The sequence below is a fragment of the Plutella xylostella genome, chromosome 3 (genome assembly GCF_932276165.1).
Source record: "Plutella xylostella chromosome 3, ilPluXylo3.1, whole genome shotgun sequence".
In the NCBI taxonomy this organism is placed as follows: Eukaryota; Metazoa; Arthropoda; class Insecta; order Lepidoptera; family Plutellidae; genus Plutella; species Plutella xylostella.
The window spans coordinates 44,993-69,197 of NC_063983.1; the positions used below are offsets into that span (position 1 = coordinate 44,993).

General features: G+C 46.3%; 2 protein-coding genes across 3 annotated transcripts; one reads left to right on the forward strand and one right to left on the reverse strand.

Moving 5' to 3' along the window:
• Positions 1 to 1,261: 1,261 nt before the first annotated feature.
• On the reverse strand, positions 1,262 to 23,718 carry LOC119693460 (membrane-bound alkaline phosphatase). Of its 2 annotated transcripts, none has more exons than XM_038117009.2 (4): positions 5,934 to 6,080; positions 5,368 to 5,844; positions 3,352 to 4,170; positions 1,262 to 1,562 (listed from the first exon to the last, which is right to left on the reverse strand). In XM_038117009.2, the coding sequence occupies exons 1-4, from the start codon at positions 5,977 to 5,979 to the stop codon at positions 1,297 to 1,299; spliced, it is 1,608 nt and encodes a 535-aa protein (XP_037972937.2). In that variant the 5' UTR covers positions 5,980 to 6,080; the 3' UTR covers positions 1,262 to 1,296. The 2 variants fall into 2 exon arrangements, with proteins under 2 accessions (XP_037972937.2, XP_048478865.1); XM_048622908.1 differs by lacking the exons at positions 3,352 to 4,170; positions 5,368 to 5,844; positions 5,934 to 6,080 and adding exons at positions 20,340 to 21,158; positions 22,973 to 23,449; positions 23,566 to 23,718 and having other exon boundaries at positions 1,266 to 1,562.
• On the forward strand, positions 15,198 to 16,904 carry LOC119693462. Its single transcript, XM_038117011.2, has 3 exons — positions 15,198 to 15,384; positions 16,358 to 16,485; positions 16,586 to 16,904. The coding sequence occupies exons 1-3, from the start codon at positions 15,323 to 15,325 to the stop codon at positions 16,816 to 16,818; spliced, it is 423 nt and encodes a 140-aa protein (XP_037972939.2). The 5' UTR covers positions 15,198 to 15,322; the 3' UTR covers positions 16,819 to 16,904.
• Positions 23,719 to 24,205: the final 487 nt, after the last annotated feature.

Here is a 24,205-nt window from a genome sequence, read left to right on the forward strand (position 1 = left end):
TGTATCTCCGTACAGTCAGCCGGTTATCATACAAACACACGACACTATCGTGCTTAGGCTTGAATGATTTGTATTGACTATAGTAGGACGTAATGGTATCATTTGCATCTTACTTTTGAGTAACAATTTTATAATTGCAAATAAACTAAAAATAATAAAATAAAATAATAATTTAAAAAATAAAAAACCGACTTTAAAAATTACTAAAAAGTAAGAAATAATTAATAATAGCAGGAACTGTTCTTTTTTTGAAGTTGGTGCCAAATTTCTACAGATTCCTTTGTCACGGCACCAACATAAAAAAGAACAGTTCCTGCTATTATTAATTATTTCTTACTTTTTAGTAATTTTTGAAGTCGGTTTTTTTTTTATTATGATTTCAATTTTTTTAATGGTAAAATTTATGATAAAAAAAATCACTTACCTTAACAAATACGTAACTCACAACTGCAATTTAGGTACTCGGTTCGCGCGCCAACCGAACTTTTTCGATCGCTTACTATTCATCTGTTGGCGGCTGGCAAAATCTTTTGTATCAGTAATGCTCTCAATGAACCACAAAATAGACTGGATGTTCAGTAGATGGCTCTGCTTGGCTATATTTCTTATTTATTGGAGTTGAAGAGGGAGGTGGTCCGTTACTGGCACATGGACAGTTTACTGGGTGTTTTGCCCTACTTGTTGAAATACTCATTGAGTTGAAAGAGAGTGGGCTCGAGAATACAGCCTTGCGGTGTCCCACGAAACTTCTACGCCATTTGTAACAGATTCAATCTAGGACGACCGAATGGCGTAGTGGTTAGTGTCCTGACTACTGAGCCGAAGGTCCCGGGTTCGATTCCCGGCTGGGGCAGATATTTGTTTAAACACAGATATTTGTTCTCAGGTCTTGGATGTTCCCGTAAAATGGCAATAGGCCCGTCCCCTATTACATTGGGACTAACATAACACTCTGGCGAAAAGTGCGTGCAGCAATGCATCTCTGCCTACCCCGCAAGGGAGTACATTGTACAATGCGTGAGTGTGTGTGTGTGTGTCAATCTAGGATATCTTCTTTTTGTCATGTACCTACGAGTATGTAGTTGCAATAAATATCGACGCCCTCAACTCATGCTTGCTAGATCTTTACCCTCCTCCTCCCTGATTTTAGTTTGCCAACCAAACAAACCAACTAGCGGTGCCAATCAATGAAAAAAATAATGAAAATTTTGTATTTTATTATATAAAAGAGTATAAAAATATTTTAAATATTATTATGTAAAACTAAAAACTAATAAAACTATAATATGAGTGAAATCAGCGCAGGGCTGCAGCGGCGACGGCGAAGAGCGCGGCGAGGGCGAGCGCGGGGGCGGGCGCGGCGCGCGGGGGCGCGGGGCTGCAGGCGTGGCGGCCCGGGCCCAGGCACGCCGCGTAGCCCATGAGGTGCGGCAGCTGGCTCTGCTCGTACAGTCCCGTGAACACGTGCTGGCCCGGGCCCCGCGCGAACACCGCCACGTCGTCCCCGCCGTGCGTCTCTGAGTCCAGCGGCACGTCAGCGTGGGCGCGAGTTCGAGGTGCGCCTGCGAATATCATACTCGTCATTAATGATACCTTGAGCTTTACGAATACATATTACATTAAAAGGTATTAAATTTTTTAACAGGGTAAACAAATTACAAAATATTATCTGACTGACGGTCTTGAACAATTTGAATGTCTAGTTTTGAGAAGGCCTTTGATATGGGATACGCTGAAATATTTTCGTTCCGAATAAAAACCTTATCAAGGAAGCCTACAATGGCTACACTTGCCAAGTAATCCACGAAGGGAAGCTGAGCGAACCAATAAGCCCCAATATTGGCCTCAAGCAGGGCTGTGTGTTATTCCCACTACTCTTCATCATGATTATCGAAGTACTTTTGGATATGATGGAGCAAAATGGCAAAGGATTGGTTCGATTGGACGATCCTTTTCTTTTCTCTGAAAATAGCGCTGATATGCAAAGGAAACTCAATGACCAGTCAATTTAGGTAACGGAGTGGGCATGTGTTCGGGACAAGAATAGAATATAATTCATGTATTGTTCATAATAAATAAATAGTCACAGGAAGTAAGGAGGCGAGCGCCATCTAGTAGGAAATATTATAAGTAGAACGATAGCCTACTAACAGATAACGCAGTTACTCTACTTGGCAACAGATCGCGTTGAAAGTCTAGGAGATTCTAGTACATTGCGAATCTCTAAATAGCATTCCACAGTTTTCGAGAGATTTCTATATTCGATAGAGAACAGTATGAAAAGCTGACACCAACGCCTCACAGTAATCAGTCTAATAGTAAACAGAGAACAAAACAGTTCTAACAGTGCAATCAGTTAAAAAGCAAACAGCGAAGAGAAAACAAGAAGAAGAAACAAGCAAGCAACAGTTCCAGACTGGTGAACGATAATAGAAGTCTTTCATTCCTGATCCCTGCCCGTACTTCCTCATCCTGACAATCAGAATAGGTGCATCCCGCACAGCATGCATGTCAATAGAGAAAAGACAAATTCAATGCGAGTAATGTCTGCAGACCGTAGGTACTTTATTTAAAATCAATGGCCAACCTATTGAAGATGTCGACACCTTCACCCACCTGGGAAGTACAATCACGCCAAATGGTGGAACTGACGAGTATATCGGGAACCGCATTCACAAAGCCCGTGGAGCTTTTGCCATGTTAAGCCCAGTGTGGAGGTCTTCCGCATTCCGTCTCCAAGCCAAGATCCGCCTGTTCAACGCGTGCGTAAAGACCGTTTTCCTCTACGGTTGCGAAACTTGGAAGAAAACGGTTCAAACCACGAACAAGCTACAGGTTTTCGTAAACAGATGCTTACGCAATATCCTAGGGATCCGTTGGTTTGACTTTGTCTCCAACGAGAAACTTTGGCGCAGAACACATTAAAAACCTGTAGCAGAAACCGTAAAAGAATGCAAATGGAAATAGAGTCCTGTTCTCAGGCGTACTGAAGACGTCCCAAAGGAAGCACTGACATGGCATCCCGAGGACGAAGACTCGGCAGACCGCGAGAGACATGGCAGCGCTCTGTCAAAAAGGAAGTGGGCCAGGTGGCGATGACTTGGGCGGATGTCTCTGAGCTGGCCCAAGATCGCCGATTGTAAAGAATGGCGGCACTTCACTTCGGCTCTTTGCTCCCCTGCGGAGATTGGGAATAAGTGAAGTGAAGTAAGTGAATGTATAGCCATAACATTACACACTCTTTATAAATAAATAAGAAAAAAACAAAATAGAACCTAAAATATTCCTTGAAGAACACCTTGATTTATGAAAATAAAACATTTGTAATGGGTAAATTAATGTTAATCTTACCAAACTCGTTTTCAAGGCTGATGTCTGGTCGTCCATTGACATCGTGCGGGCGGTGGCCGGGCCCGTTGGTGTAGCTGAGCGTGAGGTAGGGCTTGCCGTCGCGGCCGGCGTCGCCCGACAGGCCCAGCACGGGGTTGCCGCGGCGCGAGTAGCCGTTGTACGTCATGACGTGCGCGTGGTCGGCCGTGAGCAGCAGCAGCGTGTCGGGCGCGGCGAGGCGGGCGGCGCGCGCCACCGCCTCGCTCAGCTGCAGCGTCTCCAGCAGCGCCAGGCGCGGCAGGTTGTCGTGGTGCGCGTGGTCGATGCGCCCGCCCTCCACGAACAGGAAGTAGCCGCGCGGGTTGCGCGACAGCCGCGCGATGGCCGCCTCCGTGAGCTCGGCCAGGCTCGGCTCGCGCGCCGCGTCCGCCTCCGCGTGGTACTGCATGTGCGAGCTCTCGAACAGCCCCAGCAGGTAGTCGTCGTCCGCGGGCGCCGCCAGCAGCCCCGCGCGGTCCCACACGTAGCTGTGCGACGCGTTGCGCGCCCGCTTGTCCGCGCGCCACTCGCCCACCAGGTCGCGCCCGTCCAGGCGCCGACCGCGCGCGCCCTCCTCGTCCACGGTGCTGTTGGGCAGGAACTCGCGCCGCCCGCCGCCCAGGATCACCTTGAGCCGGTTGCCGGGGAACGAGTGCACGAGCTGGTGCGCGATGTCCCGGCAGCGCTCGGGGTCCAGCCCGGCCGCGCGCACGTTGGCGTCGCTCTCCCAGTTCCTGTTGGCGATCTTGGCGTACGCTCCCGCCGGTGACGCGTGCGTCACGCGGGTCGTGGTCACGATACCTGGTTAGTAAAATTTACACAGATATAATAATATTTGCATGATCAAAGTCATCTGGTTGCAACGTCTACGCTGTTTAGAGGATTCCGTACCACACAGAGTAAAAATGGAACCAATCGTACCATGATGTTTGAGATCTGATCGTCATTGTCGATGAGATTGCTTTTGTATTTCAGTGCAGCTCATAAAAGGCTCTATTAGCGTCTTCTGGCATCTTTCGAAGTTGTTATGGCAATGGTAGCTATTCTGAAGTCAGAAATTCTAATATTAACGCTATCAAAAAAAAATATTTGCTAGCTTCAAATTTTGATGGTACAAATTAAGGTTTGGACATTAGCATTTGTGCCTTCAGAATCGACACCAATTACATGTAAATTTCAAAACGTAGGCAGTTACTATGGAAAAAGTATAAAATAAATGCTTTAGAATCAAGTAACAGTACAAAAGCCAAGGGAGCTTGCGTAACAATTGGCGTCCCCCAAGGATCCGTTCTAGGTCCATTTTTGTTTCCCATTCATATAAATGACTTGTTTTTATGATAAAAAAAAATTACCCGGTTTGGAATCAAACGCGGAACCTTCGGTATATCATTCAGGGTCAATAACAACTACACCAGTCGGCCGTCTTAAAATAAAGGAAAATTAAGCTGCATTGCTTTTTTGTTTAGCAAAAAATATGAATAATTGACTGACGTTGATTTGAGACATTGGGCAACTTGTACCAAAATATTAAATATTAAATCAATTGCAATAATTACTAACTACTGAGCAGTTTATATTACTTAACTTATCGAGAGAAAGTTACCGAATCTTTCAATACTTATAACTTACGTGTATTGTGTTGTGGTGATTATAATAAAACCTGGACAATATCACGGATCTTTTATCTACTACCAAACTACAAATTAAGGTGTGCGGTACTTTTTTTTTTAAGTGTTTTATATTTTTTCTTTGTGAAACAAACAAACAAGTTGTAACGAACCGACCGAAATTTAAAAATAAAGATTGTACCTATTAGGTCCGGGATCACATCCCTAAAGAACACCATAACCATCGATAGTAGCCGTCTCTACAGGCGACATAATTGCGACAGACACCTTCTATGAGAGTAGGTATATAGAAATACGTGGCACGATTTCCTCGGTTGTAGAGAAGGCTCCTTAGTCAATTTCTTTAAGCAACTGAAGTAATGGATCTCACCGGCGTCACGGCCGTCCTGTATGGCCCAGGCGGCGATGGAGTCGATGTGCGTGGAGTTGTCGAGCGAGGCGTCGCAGTCGCCGCGGCGCACGGCGGCCGTCACGCCCAGCGTGCCCTGGTTCACCTTCACGCCGCCTAGGTACGCCGTGGCCGTGCACGCCGAGTCGGGGATCTGCGCGTCCACGCAGTAGGTCTTGGCGAGCCCGGTGACGGGGAAGGTCTCGAAGGCGAGGCGCGCTTCCTCGCCGGGCCGGCCCTGCAGCTGCCCCTGCAGCGCGCGCGCCGCCGCCAGCGTGGGCACCGACAGCCCGTCGCCCAGGAACATGATGACGCTGCGCGCCGCGCGCCGGTCCACCGGCTCGAGCCGCGCCGCCAGCGCCGCCTGCGCCTCCGCGTGCCAGTAGGCGGCGGTGTGCTCCAGCGGGTCGGGCTCCACGCCGCCGCGCGCCGTCCACACCGCCTCGCTGTGGTAGTGATCTGCAACAAACCCTCGCTGTAGCTGAGTGTGCGTGTGCCCCCCCCCCCCGCCCCCGCGCCCCGCGCCCCCGACCCGCCCCCGCACCTACCCGCGGCCGTCAGCGCCAGGCACGTCAGTAGCACGGCCGCTCGCATGGTTGCTCGAGGATGGCTGCGCTGGTACTGCTATGGTCGCGCTCACAGCTGATTAAATATACATTTTATCAAGACCAGCCGCGTCACGCAGGTCAATTCGTTTGGCTTTATCGTTGTTGTACCTACCTGATTAATCTTTTCTTATCATTATCAATTGAATTCAATTTCAGTTAATAATTGTTATACATAAATCTGATAATAATTTTGGTTGCTGTAGGCACTTCAGTTCTATTCGGATTATTAGGTATCAAATGAATCAATCTGAAGTCACTGATCGGAATATAATTCGGGCGAATTAATTCCGCGCGGAAAAATATTCACGGTGCGGACACGGCCTAGCTGTTGGTTATGAAACAGGCCAATAATATTGCAGTGCAAGGATTTGTTGTAGTGTAGAATATAACATAACGTTTTCCCGCGGCTTCGCTCGCGAAAAATTCGGGGTAAAGCTTTATCATCCAGTCAGTTTAGATTTTTCCCAGGACTTGTAACGAACGACTTTATCGCCATTTTCAGCCTTATGCGGGCGGAGTCACCAAAATCGTAGAGACCGTATATAATATTTTTAAATCTTCAGGTTAAACTCAAAATTTGAAGATCCTAATTTCAAAACTGACGGACTTTCATGCTAACTTCCATCCCCTATTTTACCCCCTTTAGGGGTGGAATTTCCAAAATGCTAGCGAACTCCAAAATACTCTTAACCAAAGCGTTACACAAATAGATTTCCATTTTATTACTAAATCCCCTTGTAACGCTTCAGAAAGCCATGCATCTGAGCCGCTTTTTTAGTGACGCCATCTATGTGCATTTCGAAATTTAGTTGGTTATCAAGTATAATGCCCAAATCTTTTATCTCCTGAACTTGACTAATTTTGACTTAATTTTGGTGTGCAATATATATTGTTAGCACTGCCCCCACTGTCCTACGGATCAGAGTAGCGCGTCAGACCCCGACGCTATATAAGGAAGCCGCTCAGGCCATGCAGCCCATTTGCTCGGCTGCGCTACCTCTCGACGGACGTCTATCGTGATCTACGCGACTTGCTGGTTGGGAAGTACCCGTGTTCTTTTGTTTATTAATTTCTTGTTGATTAATTATTTTTGTGTGCATTGTAAATTGGTGTTTTGTGTTAATCGAGTGAATTCCGTTTAGTTTTAGTTTCTAGTATGTAATTTGTTGCAATAATTGTAAATAAAGGTAAATTTGTTTGTAACCGTTCTTTTTTTTAAATCTAATCCACTTCTGATCGCTAACATCAGAAGTGGGATAGCTCAAGCCCACAAGGCCTAGTTTTGTTATTTATTTGGAATTTAAATAATCAGCCAACAAAGCACCAATTTCTACCCACACATATTTTTTGTTTGTTTCTGATTTTTGTTGAGTGTTCCTAATTTGTTTTGCTACTGACTAGAATGTCTGGTAGACATAGAAAATCGCGCAGCAAGACGCGTGGACATGATAAAGCGCGTAGATCTAGGAGTAGGTCACGGCGAATAAATAATGGACGCGAATCTAGAAGTAGGTCTCGGCGGCGAGACACCAATGTTCGGCGGTCACGGGACCGGTCACGTACGCCCGCGTTGCCCCGGGTTGACAATTCTACATTAGTGCAAGCTCTCAATAACGTAATGACGCGTTTAAGTGCCTTGGAAAGTAACAGTGTCGGTACATCTCATCAGGACATAGCTAGTGATAAAATTTTGGCGGTTAATTCTCAATCTACCCCCGAAGTGCAAAATAAAAACCAAAACTTGTCGAATGAGTTATTAGTAGATGCTTCAAGTAGCATAAATGACCTGTCTCATAACGAATCGAATATTCCTACAGCACAATCTCAATGCGATGTTGAATCTTTACCAGAATCTACGCGCCTCATAGTAGAAGCTTTAAAATCGTTTAGTTCTTCGCGCTCGCAAAATTACTTTGTCTCGAATTTCGACCCATCTATCCATAATATTGACGTATGGTGTGAAGAAGTAGATCGCGCGAGGATAGCGAATAATTGGCAGGACTCTGAGTGTTTATCTCGTGTGGCAGGATGTTTGAGGGGTGACGCTCGCACGTGGTTGAACGAGTGGGTGACGCAGGACAGATCGTTGTCTAATTTTGTACGCGAATTTAAGCCCCTTTGTCCCCGAAAACTAGATTATGCAAACATCCTTTGCGAAACCATAACGATTAACTCAGATAAATTTCTTACGTACGCAGAGTATGCACGGCGGATCTTATTACGTGTACGAATCTTGAAGGGCCTCAGTGAGGAGTTAATGGTGTCACTCGTGATTCGAGGTATTACTGACCCTCAGGTTCGGGCAGCGGCAGCCAACGCCAATTTAAATAGCGAAGACTTGGTGTCTTTCCTTTCAATTTACACGAAACCTAACCGTAGTAAAATGGATCCTCGACAAATTCATGGTAAAAAGAGGCCTATGCATAATCAAAACAACACTCTTAAATGTTTTAATTGTGGCCAAATCGGACACAAGAGTAACGTTTGCCCTAAAAAACCGAAGCTTGACCAAAATAGTTCTTCGTCACAAAAGCCATTTCAAAACTCCGAAAGTGCCAACTCTAGTAAAGTTACGTGCAATTTTTGTAAGAAACCAGGTCACGCCGAAGATTCTTGTTTTGCGAAAGACAGGGCCCGGTCCCAAAACAAACGGAATGTAAACCTTTGTAGTGAACGCCCTAAAACGGATGTGAAGAATACTGATGTTGTTACCGCTGTCATTCAAGGAGTTCCTATCGATGTGCTTATCGACAGTGGCGCTTTAAACATTTCAATGATATCAGCAGACGTCTTAAAATATTTTTCATGTGAGAAAAAGCCCACGCGATGCACATTGAAAGGAATAAGTGATGGCACAATAGAAGCTGATAGTTTTGTCACGCTTACGGTTGAATTTGTCGAGATTTCTATTGAAGCCGACTTCGTTATTGTACCGGGAACTTGTATGAGTTTTCCATTAATTGTGGGTACAGATATTCTCAACCGCGACGGTGTAACTTACATAAGAACTAAGGACAGGCAATACTTAACGCATTCTAGTAAAGTTGCGGCGTTAGTTAACTCAATTGTAGTTGATGAACCGAATTCGATTAACTCGCCCCTTTTGGGTCCCGAGCGTGTGTCACTTCTTCAAGTAATTAAAGATTTTAGAGATTTTTTAATTACCACAACAACAACAGTTACGACAGGAAAAATGCACATAAACCTCACAAACAATACGCCAGTTGCGTACAGGCCTTACAAGCTCTCTCATCAAGAGAAGTTGATAGTTAGAGACATAGTGCGTGATCTTTTAGAGAAGGGCATTATTAGGGAGTCTAACTCGGAGTATGCAAGCCCCATAATACTCGTGAAAAAGAAAGACGGAAGCGATCGCATGTGTGTCGACTACCGAGCGTTAAATAAGTTGACTTCTAGGGAACGATATCCCCTGCCTCTGATAGACGACCACATCGACCGCTTGGGTCATTTTAAATTCTTCTCCAGCCTAGATATGGCTACCGGCTTCCACCAAATACCCATAGATGAGGCCTCAATTCATAAAACCGCCTTTGTAACACCCGAAGGCCACTATGAGTATTTGCGGATGCCCTATGGATTAACAAATTCGCCGATAGTCTATCAGCGCATCATTAATAAAACACTGCGAAGTCATATCGAAGCGGGTTACGTACTCGTATACGTAGATGACGTACTCATTATGAGTAATACTGTTGAGGAGGGCATTGTTCGATTACGCGATGTCTTAAAAACGTTAACTGATGCAGGCTTTTCCATCAATCTAGGAAAATGTTCGTTTCTTGATACAAAGGTCGAATACTTAGGACGAGTGGTGAGCCAAGGTCAGGTAGGGCCGAGTCCTCGAAAGGTTGAAGCCTTGGTTAATGCACCGATCCCCAGCAATGTGAGACAAGTTAGACAGTTTTTGGGATTAGCAGGATATTTCCGTCGATACATTAAGAACTACGCGACAAAAACAGCGTGTATTTCCCGTTTAACAAAAAATAATGTCGAATTTTGTTGGGGACCGGAGCAGGAACAAGTACGGCAAGAAATAATCACTCATCTAACTAGTGAACCTATTCTGTCCATATTCGACCCTCAGCTTCAAACAGAGCTTCATACTGATGCGAGTGGTATAGGCTATGGCGCTGTCCTTATGCAGACATGGGCCGACGGTACCAAACACGTAGTGAGCTACTATAGTAAGGCTACGCAAGGTGCGGAACGCCAATACCACTCGTATGAGCTTGAAACCTTGGCGGTCGTGAGAGCGTTGCAGCACTTTCGCCATTATTTGATTGGATTAAAGTTTAAGATTGTAACCGACTGCAATGCTCTCAAGGCCACACAAAACAAAAAGGACTTGCTTCCCCGCGTGGCTCGGTGGTGGGTTTATCTTCAAGATTTTGATTTCGACATCGAGTATCGAAAAGGCGTGATGATGTCACACGCTGATTATCTTAGTCGGAACCCATCCACCCAAGTCCATCATATAACTAAACCGCGTAATTGGGCGCAAATAGCCCAGTCAGCTGACAGCGAAACACAGACCTTATTGCAAAAATTGCGTGACGGTGAGCTAGATAAGCGTCGCTATGTAAATCAAAATGACCTCCTGTACTATCGATACGAACCCATAGGAGAGGAACCAAGACTGCTTTGTTTTGATGCTTGATGATTTGCTTTTCCAATGTGTGGAAGGGAACTTTTGGTTCCCCGGCCTACGGCAATTCGTTGCTAAGTACATTGCCCATTGTTTAGTCTGTGTTTCCAAAAAGCGAGTTCCCAGGGCGCCTCACCAGCCCATTACTTCCTGGGAAAAACCTAATGTTCCCTTCCACACATTGCATTTAGATGTGTTGGGTCCTTTACCCGAATCAAACGGCTATAAGTTTGTTTTGCTAATGATAGACGCTTTTTCCAAATTCTGTTTGTTGTATCCCATATACCGTCAGGATGTAGGTGAACTCAAACGCACATTTACTGAGGCAGTCTCTCTCTTTGGTGCACCCAAGCTTTTAATAACCGATCGCGGCCGAATGTTCGAATCAGCGGAATTCATTCGATTTCTCACTGACATTGGGTGCGATATCCATCACATAACACCCGAGATGCACCATGCTAATGGTCAAGTAGAGAGGTATGCTAGAACGGTCCTTAATATGATTAGGATCGAAGCCAATCACAAAGGCGCTTCATGGTCTGAGCAATTATGGCGGCTGCAGCTGGTTCTGAATATGACGAAGCAGAAGACCACACAACACTCTGCCCTGAACCTCCTAGTAGGAATTGACGCTGTCACTCCAGTATTGCGGTCATTGATCCGTGATGTGGCCATAGATAATTCACAACAGACTCCGCGCGATGCATGGCGGGAGTTATGCAGAGCCAGAGCCAATGACCTTCTGAAGAAAAATCAGGCTCAACAGGACACTACAGTAAACCGGCAGAGGCGACCGCCTCGCAAGTTTAATATTGATGACCTTGTGTTTGTTATTAAATACTCGCAGTCAACAGGAAAGTTAGATCCAGGGATGCGAGGGCCATACCGAGTGCTGAAGGCCTTGCCGAGTGACCGCTACGAGTTGAAGCTGCTGAGTGGGTCATATGGCAAGACCACTCAGGCGGCTGCGGAGTATCTGGTCCCCTGGCGTGGAGAGTGGTGCCCTGAGACGTGTGCTGCTTTCTTCGAATGTGAGTTGATGTGTGCTTTTGCTTTAGCCGTCATGTCTCTTATCTTATTGTCCCTCTTTGCTCCCCTTTAATAATCATAACAGACCCATACTTTCTAAACTCTAAGGCCGCCATCTAATACCCCCCTAAATTAATAAATTAGAAACAGTTATAGACATGGCGTGCTGGACCATTAACACCATCATGTGGGGATGTTGGTAGACTTGCGAATCAGTGATGCCTCTTGTCTACCACATCATGTACCAAGACTTGTCTCTTGTCTTGCGCTGTGTGAGTTATGCGAATCAGTGATGCCTCTGACTCTTCAGCTGGTCCATCGAGTTATGCGATTCAGTGATGCCTCTAACTCCTCAGTCGTGCGAATCAGTGATGCCTCCGACTGAGCGCAGGTGGTTGGGACGCCTTCCATCTGATTTGTTCACAGATCCTGTGCCTGTACCTGAAGCCAAGTTTGAAGATGCTAGCCAACGAAGTTGTAAGACATTGGGCCCATTCATTTAAATACTTATGATGCTTTGCTTGTTTCTTATGAGCTAGATTAAGTGATAGGCTCTTTTGACATTAGAACTTTTGAATAACTGTCTCATGTTTTCAGGTAATGAGACGGATGATTCTGAAGCAGGATCATCAGCATCACAAGGTGAAGCGCAACCATCAGGACCAAGCAGCGTGCCAGGGCCAGCACGGACCCCTCAGGAGGTCGTCGAGGACGACTCCTAGTCAGGAAAGGCCGTGTTAGCACTGCCCCCACTGTCCTACGGATCAGAGTAGCGCGTCAGACCCCGACGCTATATAAGGAAGCCGCTCAGGCCATGCAGCCCATTTGCTCGGCTGCGCTACCTCTCGACGGACGTCTATCGTGATCTACGCGACTTGCTGGTTGGGAAGTACCCGTGTTCTTTTGTTTATTAATTTCTTGTTGATTAATTATTTTTGTGTGCATTGTAAATTGGTGTTTTGTGTTCATCGAGTGAATTCCGTTTAGTTTTAGTTTCTAGTATGTAATTTGTTGCAATAATTGTAAATAAAGGTAAATTTGTTTGTAACCGTTCTTTTTTTTAAATCTAATCCACTTCTGATCGCTAACAATATATTATACAATGATTTAAAAGGGTTTTTCTTTTTGCTTAGTTTCATAAAGTAATATTATATTGAAACATATTTTATTTCTGTCACACCATGTTGTCTCGTTGAATTAGATTTATATCGTTTACGGACTGAACTGTTTTATAAATTTTAAGATCATCGGCGTAGAGAAAATTCACAATGTTGAATGCAGTAAGTAATGTCATTAATGAAGGTCAAGAATAATAGTGGACCAAGATAAGAGCCCTGTGGTATTCCTGAATAGTTAAGTTTATGCAGCAATAGATGATGGTCAACTTTGTCAAACGCGCTAGAAAAATCTGTGTAAATAGCATCAACTTCAAGCCCCTTATCAAGTGCATCAGTTAGTTCTAAGATGTATTCAACAAGTGTGTTTGAACTGAGCGGCCGCTGATAAAACCGTGTTGGAATTGAGAAATCAGTTCTCGAAAGGTGTGAGACAGAGATTTATATACATGAGCGATTCGAATATTTTAGAAAAACAGGATAGAATAGAAATTGGTCGGTAGTTCTTAACATCACTTTGATAATTTTTTTGGTATAGTGCACGCGGAACTAGCTGAAGATAGTTCAGATTATCGTGGCTCTACTCTATACAATATTGTCAGCCTCTCAGAATACGGTGTGTGTGTGAGACAACACAAAATCTTTGTCCTGAGGATTTCCCCTTACTCTAAATATAATAATAGAATAATACTCTTCTTGTACAATACTTCATAGACTAGAATATTATAACTGGAGATCTCCTGGAGATAGACGGGTATGTTCGCGCCTTTTTTTTAGCTAAGCTCACAGAGTTATATTATAGGAACTTTACAACATACCTTAAATGGTGTATTTAGCTTTTGCTTTGTAAGAGATTCTTCTCTTTCATATAATACTTATAAATGACTGTCTGTTTCTATAATAGTGTCTACCTAGATAGTAATAAATAAAACTTATTATATGAAAAAACTGCTTCTTGCTCAAGAAATTCTCCTCCAATCCTAGTAGCCCATACTTCAAAATGTTTAGAGTCCTTACTTGAATTAGAAAAACGATGTAGAAGGACACCTGTAAAAGAATAATTAAATAAATTAATCAATGTGGTAAAAGTACAGAAACTGATTTTCAAAAATATCAAAAACACTAAGTACCTACTTATTTTCCTCCTAGAAAAATAAGGTGCCTAAGGTACCAAGTAGAAGTTCCCTAACCCCCCACATAATCAGGATAGGTAATTAAGGTAATTAAGGTAAACGGTATCTATACCTAACCTGTACAACTTTTGTTCTACATATAACATTTGTAAATTCGCATAGTTTTTTTTTTCTCCATACAATCTCTGTTGGTCATATGACTTTTTACTAGGTCTCAAATTTCCAAAAGTCTTAGAATTTAAGTTGTCCAGAATGACCTGAGTCATCAGTCATCCCCATTCGGCTTAATATTACCTACTATATACCATTTTTGCAAAAGCCTGTAAGTTTACTCAACTGCAGAGGCTGCACTTCATTATCAATAAATCATCTGCTGCTGGTAATAGGCCTTTCATGACGGCTACAAGGGTAGATTATCTACTTACCATCACCATTGGTGACTGGTCATCTCGGAACACAACACCTCAGAAAGAACATTGGGCTTGAATAGTCGCCCTTAGTCCAAATAAATTCACAGTAGTTTTATCTCAGTTATAAACACATTGGAGTCCGATCTCAGTTTAAAACAATTATATTATATGCACGTTGTAGTCCTATCTCAGTTTAAAACGAGCATTTAAACACACGCTTTATTAATAAATAAGTAATACCTAATTACTATTGAAACGAAAATTTGAATTTTTTCAATATCTGCTTCATCACAGACTCATGACATGTTTTAATGTTTATGACATTGACGTGTCAAAGGAGTCCATAGCTCCGGCTCCTTATTCTGAGGTTTACTATTTTACACGATTAAGAGCCACCTAACAACAGATGTGAGTACTTCTTGCTTACTCTGATATAAGCAGACAACTTCGCTTGTTTTAACCTCCTGACGCCCAGCCGTTATTTTATTTTTTAGGACTATCTGCCCACGGTCCTCACACAAGGACTATTGCGTTTACCTAGCTAACTGCCCAGAAACACAAAGTATTCGTCCTCGGAGAAGGACCGTTGGCATTTAGTCCAGAAAAAATATGTTATAGCTTGGGCAGTAACAACTATACTCGTTAAGTACTCACAGAAGGACCGTGGGCATCAGGAGGTTAAGTCGCCATAGCACAATACTTCATACCTTCTTCATACTAAATTATCTCATAATACAAAGTCCTTGATTATCTCAGTATCATAGACCTACTCAGTATAAATAAAGTACTCTGTGCTAAATTACCTACTCTGTGTGCCATAAAATGATAGTGTTTATTTCAATTTTTGTTACATTTCTATGAAGTACGTACTTATAATAAAATTCTCATGTTTAAATGGAAATTGAAATAACCTAACAACGCACGTCGTTCGGGGACTATTTTCTTAAACTATCGAGTCGACGGCTTTTTTATTAAGATGGGCGGCACGCTGTCCAACTTCAACCATTTCATCTCGAGTCTGCTGTTCAGCTGCGAGAGGTACGTGCGTGCTGTCGTGTGATCAGCCACTAGCGGCATGTGGCGCGATGTCTCTAGCTAGTAGCGGCATGTGGCGCGATGTCTCTAGCTACTAGCGGCATGTCGCGCGATGTCTCTAGCTACTAGCGGCATGTCGCGCGATGTCTCTAGCTAGTAGCGGCATGTGGCGCGATGTCTCTAGCTACTAGCGGCATGTCGCGCGATGTCTCTAGCTACTAGCGGCATGTCGCGCGATGTCTCTAGCTAGTAGCGGCATGTGGCGCGATGTCTCTAGCTAGTAGCGGCATGTGGCGCGATGTCTCTAGCTACTAGCGGCATGTCGCGCGATGTCTCTAGCTACTAGCGGCATGTCGCGCGATGTCTCTAGCTACTAGCGGCATGTCGCGCGATGTCTCTAGCTAGTAGCGGCATGTGGCGCGATGTCTCTAGCTACTAGCGGCATGTCGCGCGATGTCTCTAGCTACTAGCGGCATGTCGCGCGATGTCTCTAGCTAGTAGCGGCATGTGGCGCGATGTCTCTAGCTAGTAGCGGCATGTGGCGCGATGTCTCTAGCTAGTAGCGGCATGTGGCGCGATGTCTCTAGCTACTAGCGGCATGTCGCGCGATGTCTCTAGCTACTAGCGGCATGTCGCGCGATGTCTCTAGCTACTAGCGGCATGTCGCGCGATGTCTCTAGCTAGTAGCGGCATGTGGCGCGATGTCTCTAGCTACTAGCGGCATGTCGCGCGATGTCTCTAGCTACTAGCGGCATGTGGCGCGATGTCTCTAGCTAGTAGCGGCATGTGGCGCGATGTCTCTAGCTAGTAGCGGCATGTGGCGCGATGTCTCTAGCTACTAGCGGCATGTCGCGCGATGTCTCTAGCTACTAGCGGCATGTCGCGCGATGTCTCTAGCTACTAGCGGCATGTCGCGCGATGTCTCTAGCTAGTAGCGGCATGTCGCGCGCTGTCTCTCACCGTGTTCCGTGCGCAGGGTGTCGCTGTTCGGCTCGGCGTGCGTGGCGGTGACGTTCCTGCTGTCGAGCATCACGGTGCTGGCGCTGGCGGGCGTCGGCGCCGGACACAACTACTGCTACGTGCACTTCCACTCTGTGTACATCGGTTGGTACCTAGCGTCGAGCGATACACCATAGTGCAAGTGCCAACTCTGTAACTCAGCGACATTCATTAATGGAATATATGTGTATAACGTTGTATTCAGATAAGCTGCGCACGACGACGACGACGCGGTTCTCGCTGAAGCGGTTCCTGTGGCGGCAGGCGCTGCGCATGATCTGGTTCTTCCACCCGGTGGAGTGGGTGAAGATCCTGCGGCGCGCGCGCGAGGCGCGGCTGTTCCACTCGCGGCGCGGGGACGCGGCGGCGGCGCTGCACCTGCTGCGGCGCCTGAGAGACTCGCGCGCCAGCTACAACGTCACTCTGCACCTCTATTGAACTTCACTTGTGCTAACAGTGCGGACACAGCCTGAGTGCGTACATGAGATTAAATTTCGATTGTTACTTTGATTCGATGAGATACACACTCATGTTTTATTGACACTTATAAGAGACATTTAATTTAAAAGAGAGAGTTTAGATACGAAATTTTAACAGCGGAATAATATACCTACATAATAGTCAAGCAGATGTGTCTCTTCCTCGGAGGTGCACACACGTCTCTATATACCCAGCGCACTCTCTTTCTGTTCTGACCAATCTGTTCCGTGGATGAAAATGTTTCGTCGTCAGAAAGAATTCAGAAATTTCCGATTGAAGGTTACTTAATTATTGAAATACTCGTAGAGTTTAAAGAGAGTGGGCCCGAGAATAAAGCCTTGCCTAGCCACACTTCTACACCATTTGTAACAGATTCAATCTTAGATATATTCTTATTTTTGTCATGAACCTATGTAGGTAGTTGCTATAAATATCGACGCCCTCATATAACGACGCTCTGCTACCGCAATGCAAATGCAAATGATTTTGGTTTGCCAGACTAACTAGGGCCGCTAATTGATAAAAAAATAATGAAAATCTGTATTTTATTATATAAAAGGGTAAGCTTATAAAAATATTGGGTATATTATGTTAAACAAAAAAAAACTTATAAAACAATATTATAAGTAAATAAAAATATAAGACAAGTGAAATCAGCGCCGGGCTGCGGCGGCGGGCGCGGGGACGGGCGCGGGGACGGGCGCGGGGGCGGGGGCGGGCGCGGCGCGCGGGTGTGCGGGTCTGCAGGCGTGGCGGCCCGGGCCCAGGCACGCCGCGTAGCCCATGAGGTGCGGCAGCTGGCTCTGCTCGTACAGTCCCGTGAACACGTGCTGGCCCGGGCCCCGCGCGAACACCGCCACGTCCTCGCCGCCGTGCGTCTCCGAGTCCAGCGGCACGTCGACGTGGGCGCGCGTCCTCGGGGCACCTGCGAACATCATTATTAATACTTTGAGCTTTCCTTACAGTTAAAAGGTATTTCATTTTTTATCAGGGTAAACAAAATATTATCTGACAGAGTAAGTCTTTTCAACACAATGTGAACGTATAGTTTAGAGAAGGCGTTTGTTAGGGCACACCAGTCAGCGATATGGAAAACGCTGAAATATTTTCACGTTCCGAATAAAATGCTAAACCTTATCAAGGAAGCCTACAATACAATGGCTACACTTGCCAAGTACCTAGTCCAGGAAGGGAAACTGAGCAAACCAATAAGCCCAAATATTGTCGTCAAGCAGGGCTACATGTTATCCCCACTACACTCTCCATCATGATAACCGAAGTAATTTTGGATATGATGGAGCAGAATGGCAAAGGTGAGTTGGGTTGGTCCGATGGAACATCTCTGGAGTATCTCGATTTTGCGGACGATCTTTGTCTTTTCTCCGAAAATAGCAATGATATGCAAAGGAAACTCAATAACCCAGTCAATTTGGGTAACTGAGTGGGCATGCCTTGTCAACAAAACAAAGTCAATGCGAGTAATGTCTGCGGACCATACTTCTTTTAAAATCAACGGAAGATGTCGACACCTGCACCCACCTGGGAAGCAAAATCACACCAAATGGTGGAATTTACGAGTATATCGGGAACCGCATTAACAAAGCCCTTGGAACTTTTGCCATGTTAAGCCCAGTGTGCAGGTCTTCCGCATTCCGTCTCCAGTCCAAGATCCGTCTGTTCAACGCGTGCGTAGAGACCTTTCTCCTCTAAGGTTGCGAAACTTGGAAGAAAACGGTTCAAAGTGGTTCAAACCACAAACAAGCTATAGGTTTTCGTAAACAGATTAGGGCATGCAATACCGGAACAATTTTCAATACCGGTATTGAGTTCCGGTATTACAACTCAATACCGGGATCCCGGTATTAATACCGGTATTAGACTTCCTTGTAATAAATGGCATATACTGTGTTTAAAGGTCGTATACATCAAAATAAAACAAGAAAATGCAATCATATTCTGTATTTTGTTGTAGATTTTTACGAGAAATCAGTTTTAGAGTTTAAATTTTAGAATAAACTATTTTTTTACATCCGGTGCCGGTTTACGCATGGTCAACAGTAGATTTCTAGCAGCCGAAAACTGCATTAAACGGTTGGGAACAAGTGCGCTTTCACAGTATATACACACACAAGGCTAACTAAATCTTAATCGCTTTATTTATAGCCTAAAAAAGTCCGATTCCGGTATTACTTCAATACCGGTATTAACTTTCAATACCGGTATTGAAAAAAGCGGGAATTTTGTACGGGATCCCGGTATTACGAATACCGGTATTGCGGTATTGCATGCCCTAAAACAGATGCTTACGCAATATCCTAGGGATCCGTTGGTTTGACTTTGTCTCCAACGAGGAACATTGGCGCAGAACACATCAAAAACCTGTAGCAGAAACCGTAAAAGAACGCAAATGGAGATGGATAGGACACGTTCCCAGGCGTACTGAAGACGTCCCAAAAGAAGCACTGACATGGCATCCCGAGGCCGGCAAACTAAGACTCGGCAGACCGCGAGAAACATGGCAGCGCTCTAACAAAAAGGAAATGGGCTAGGTGGGGATGTCTTGGGCGGATGTCTCTGAGCTGGCCCAAGATCGCCGATTGTAAATTCGGTTCTTTGCTCCCCAGCGGAGATTGGTAATAAGTGAAGTGAAGTAAGTGAATGTATAGTCATAACATTACACACAGACATTGACATATATATTACTAGCGTAAGGACAGGGCCTCCCACTCAAAAAAATGGCACCCGCGCGTTGGCCCTAAAATCGTAATTTTAGGGCCAACGCTCCTCAGTCGACAGTTGTCTGTGGACGAGAGATGGTCTTGTGAATCTTGTGATAAATATGTAGTTGTGTTTTGAAAGGCTGCAAAAACCATTATACGAAGGTCAAAAAGAAACATCGAATATCGTATCATCGGTAATTACCATTAAATTAAGTAATAAACACATTATAAAGTGATAATTATTTTACTACCAAAGTCTACAATGGCCGCGCGCTGTAACCTTGTGTGGACGTATTTTTTGTTGTCTATCCTCCGAGAACATTTTCTTGTTGCACACACTTACGTTTTGGAGCGTGATTTTTAGTCCATTTGTACGGGACGCTCTACAGGTCTACAGCCCAAAACAGTTTTAATTTTAGTAGTTGGATTTGTCTTAAATTATTGATATGGCGCCTGCAAATAATAAAACAATGTCTGGGATGGTAAATTATTAACGCACGTACAAGGTTACGTCGTCAAGATAGTTGCTAGGCACTGACATAGTTCAAACAAATTATGACAGATAACAGTTATTTTGCTTGTATGAAGGAGGTTTGAGTAAAATGTTCTGAAGGGCCTATCCTTCCTTTTGAAATCATTGCACACAGATAAGAAAGAAACAAAATAAAACCTACAAAAATCCTTGAAGAACACCTAATTTTGTTGCTCTCATTCAGGAGAATAAAACATTTGTGATTGGTAAATTAATGTAACTCTTACCAAACTCGTTTTCAAGGCTGATGTCTGGTCGTCCGTTTGCATCGTGCGGGCGGTAGCCGGGCCCGTTGGTGTAGCTGAGCGTGAGGTAGGGCTTGCCGTCGCGGCCGGCGTCGCCCGACAGGCCCAGCACGGGGTTGCCGCGGCGCGAGTAGCCGTTGTACGTCATGACGTGCGCGTGGTCGGCCGTGAGCAGCAGCAGCGTGTCGGGCGCGGCGAGGCGGGCGGCGCGCGCCACCGCCTCGCTCAGCTGCAGCGTCTCCAGCAGCGCCAGGCGCGGCAGGTTGTCGTGGTGCGCGTGGTCGATGCGCCCGCCCTCCACGAACAGGAAGTAGCCGCGCGGGTTGCGCGACAGCCGCGCGATGGCCGCCTCCGTGAGCTCGGCCAGGCTCGGCTCGCGCGCCGCGTCCGCCTCCGCGTGGTACTGCATGTGCGAGCTCTCGAACAGCCCCAGCAGGTAGTCGTCGTCCGCGGGCGCCGCCAGCAGCCCCGCGCGGTCCCACACGTAGCTGTGCGACGCGTTGCGCGCCCGCTTGTCCGCGCGCCACTCGCCCACCAGGTCGCGCCCGTCCAGGCGCCGCCCGCGCGCGCCCTCCTCGTCCACGGTGCTGTTGGGCAGGAACTCGCGCCGCCCGCCGCCCAGGATCACCTTGAGCCGGTTGCCGGGGAACGAGTGCACGAGCTGGTGCGCGATGTCCCGGCAGCGCTCGGGGTCCAGCCCGGCCGCGCGCACGTTGGCGTCGCTCTCCCAGTTCCTGTTGGCGATCTTGGCGTACGCTCCGGCCGGCGACGCGTGCGTCACGCGGGTCGTGGTCACGATACCTGGTTAGTAAAATTGACACAGATAATATTATCATGATCAAAGTCATCTGGTTGCAACGCCTTTGCTGAAGGTCATTCTCAATAAGATTGCTTTTGCATTTCAGTGAAGCTCACAAACGGCGCGTTTTACGCGTCTCGAGAACGCGCAAGTGTCTACGCGCAAGTGGACTCGCGCGTTAAACGCCTCATCCTGGACAGGCGGTGACGCTATTGGCGTCTTCTGACATCTTTCGAAGTATAGTTATGACGATGATAGCTTATTCTGAAGCCAGATATTCTAATTATAACGCTGTCACACAGCCCCAATTTCTCAATGCCAATGTTCAAGAATACTGACACTATCCCGGAAACTGTATCTCTTTTACCGAGGAGTATAATCTACCTTTATGTCTAGCGCAGTCTAGCGTTTGTGGACTATGAGAAAGCCTTTGATTCTATTGAGCTCTGGGCGATGCTTCAATCCCTTCAGCGGTGCCATATAGACTATCGCTATATCGAGGTGTTGAGATGTATGTACAATGCTGCCACAATGTCAGTTCGATTACACGAACATAGCACAAAACCGATCCAGTTGCAAAGGGGCGTGAGATAGGGAGATGTTATTTCTCCGAAACTGTTCACCTGTGCACTGGAAGATGTTTTTAAGCTTGTAGAGTGGAAAAGACTGAGCATTAACGTTAATGGCGAATATATCTCTCATCTACGATTTGCTGATGACAAAATAATTATTAAATATTTAGAGGAGTTAAGCGAAATGCTCACAGACCTCAATGAAGCTTCTAAACAAGTTGGGCTGAAAATGAACATGGACAAGACAAAGGTCATGTCGAACGAACATGTTTCATCAAGGTTTCATCATCACCCGTAGCTGTAGGAGGTATTGCCATCGAAGTTGTCGATCAGTATGCATACCTAGGACAAGTGATCCGATTAGGTAAATCCAACTTCGATAAAGAGGTAGCTCGTAGAATCCAACTCGGATGGGCAGCGTTCGGGAAATTACAACACATCTTCACTTAAAATATACCTCAGTGTCTGAAAACAAAAGTATTCAATCAGTGCATGCTGCCAGTGATGACTTACGGAGCCAAGACGTGGTACTTCACACCAAAGGGGATATTCACGCAAGCTCGGAGTTACTCAGCGTGATGCTATGGAAAGGGCAATGTTAGGAGTGTCCCTGCAAGATATGATTCGTAATGAAGAAATCCGCAGGAGAACTAAAGTTACCGACATAGCCAAAAGGATTAGCACGCTGAAGTGGCAATGGGCTGGCCACGAAGCCCGCAGAACCGACGACCGCTGGAGTAGAAAGGTTCTGGAGTGTCGACAAACGGCGTGTCGGTCGCCCCCCCAACCCGTTAGACTGATGATCTGCGGAAGGTAGCGGGAAGCCGCTGGATGCAGATGGCGGGTGACCGGGTTGGGGTGGCGATCGTTAGGAGAGGCCTATGTCCAACAGTGGACTATAAAAGGCTGAGAAAGAGAGAGAGAGATTATCAGTATCACGCTACTATTAGTAACTTTGCCTTTGTATAACAATTTACTTTCTGAAATAAACAATTTGATATCTAATAATATGTTGTAACGAACCGACTGACCGAATTTTTAATTAAAGATTGTAGGTCGAGAGCACTTCCGTGAGTTTCACCATAAGAATCAATAGCGGCTATCTTTACAGGCGAGCCAGGATAATCAACAATAACAACAATTAAGGAGACACCTTCTATGAGAGCATAAAGAAATGTGTGGCACGATTTCCTCGCTTGGAGAGCAGGTCGATTTCTTTAAGCAACTGAAGTAATGGATCTCACCGGCATCACGGCCGTCCTGTATGGCCCAGGCGGCGATGGAGTCGATGTGCGTGGAGTTGTCGAGCGAGGCGTCGCAGTCGCCGCGGCGCACGGCGGCCGTCACGCCCAGCGTGCCGTAGTTCACCTTCACGCCGCCCAGGTACGCCGTGGCCGTGCACGCCGAGTCGGGGATCTGCGCGTCCACGCAGTAGGTCTTGGCGAGCCCGGTGACGGGGAAGGTCTCGAAGGCGAGGCGCGCTTCCTCGCCGGGCCGGCCCTGTAGCTGCCCCTGCAGCGCGCGCGCCGCCGCCAGCGTGGGCACCGACAGCCCGTCGCCCAGGAACATGATGACGCTGCGCGCCGCGCGCCGGTCCACCGGCTCGAGCCGCGCCGCCAGCGCCGCCTGCGCCTCCGCGTGCCAGTAGGCGGCGGTGTGCTCCAGCGGGTCGGGCTCCACGCCGCCGCGCGCCGTCCACACCGCCTCGCTGTGGTAGTGATCTGCAACAAACCCTCGCTGTAGCTGAGTGTGCGTGTGCCCCTTCCCCCCCCCGCGCCCCGCGCCCCGCGCCCCGCGCCCCGCGCCCCGCGCCCCGCGCCCCAGCCCCCGCACCTACCCGCGGCCGCCAGCGCCAGGCACGTCAGTAGCACGGCTGCTCTCATGGTTGCTCGAGGATGGCTGCGCTGGAACTGCTGCAGACGCGCTCACACTTCATTAAATATACATTTTATCAAGACCTGCCACGTCACGCAGGTCAATTCGTCATTGTACCTACCGGATTAATCTTTTCTTATCATTATCAATCGAATCCAATTTCTTTTATTAATTGTCATAGGTACATAAATCTGATAATAATCTTGGTTGTTGTAGGCACTTCAGTTCTATTCAGATTGTTACGTATCGAATGAATCAATCTGAAGTCACTGATAGCTGCTAGTTGTTTGAGTCCAACAGCAGCGGTTGAGAGTGATTACTTACATGCATGAATAATCAGTCTATCCGCCCCCACACAATCTGAAAACCAGCGCTGTCACATTGGCCACAACTTACAGCAGATGCTGAGATTGTTTCATTTTGCCATTTTTTAAATTCAAATGTATACTTTTAATTTTATTGCATGTTTTTTTGCCAAATAAATGAATTTTCTTTCTTTCTTCACAACATGATTCAGTGATCCTCCACTACCGACACGTCTGCGGATGGCATCTCCGGATGCACCGCAGTCGTGTAGAATGACAATCTTTACTTTACTTTGT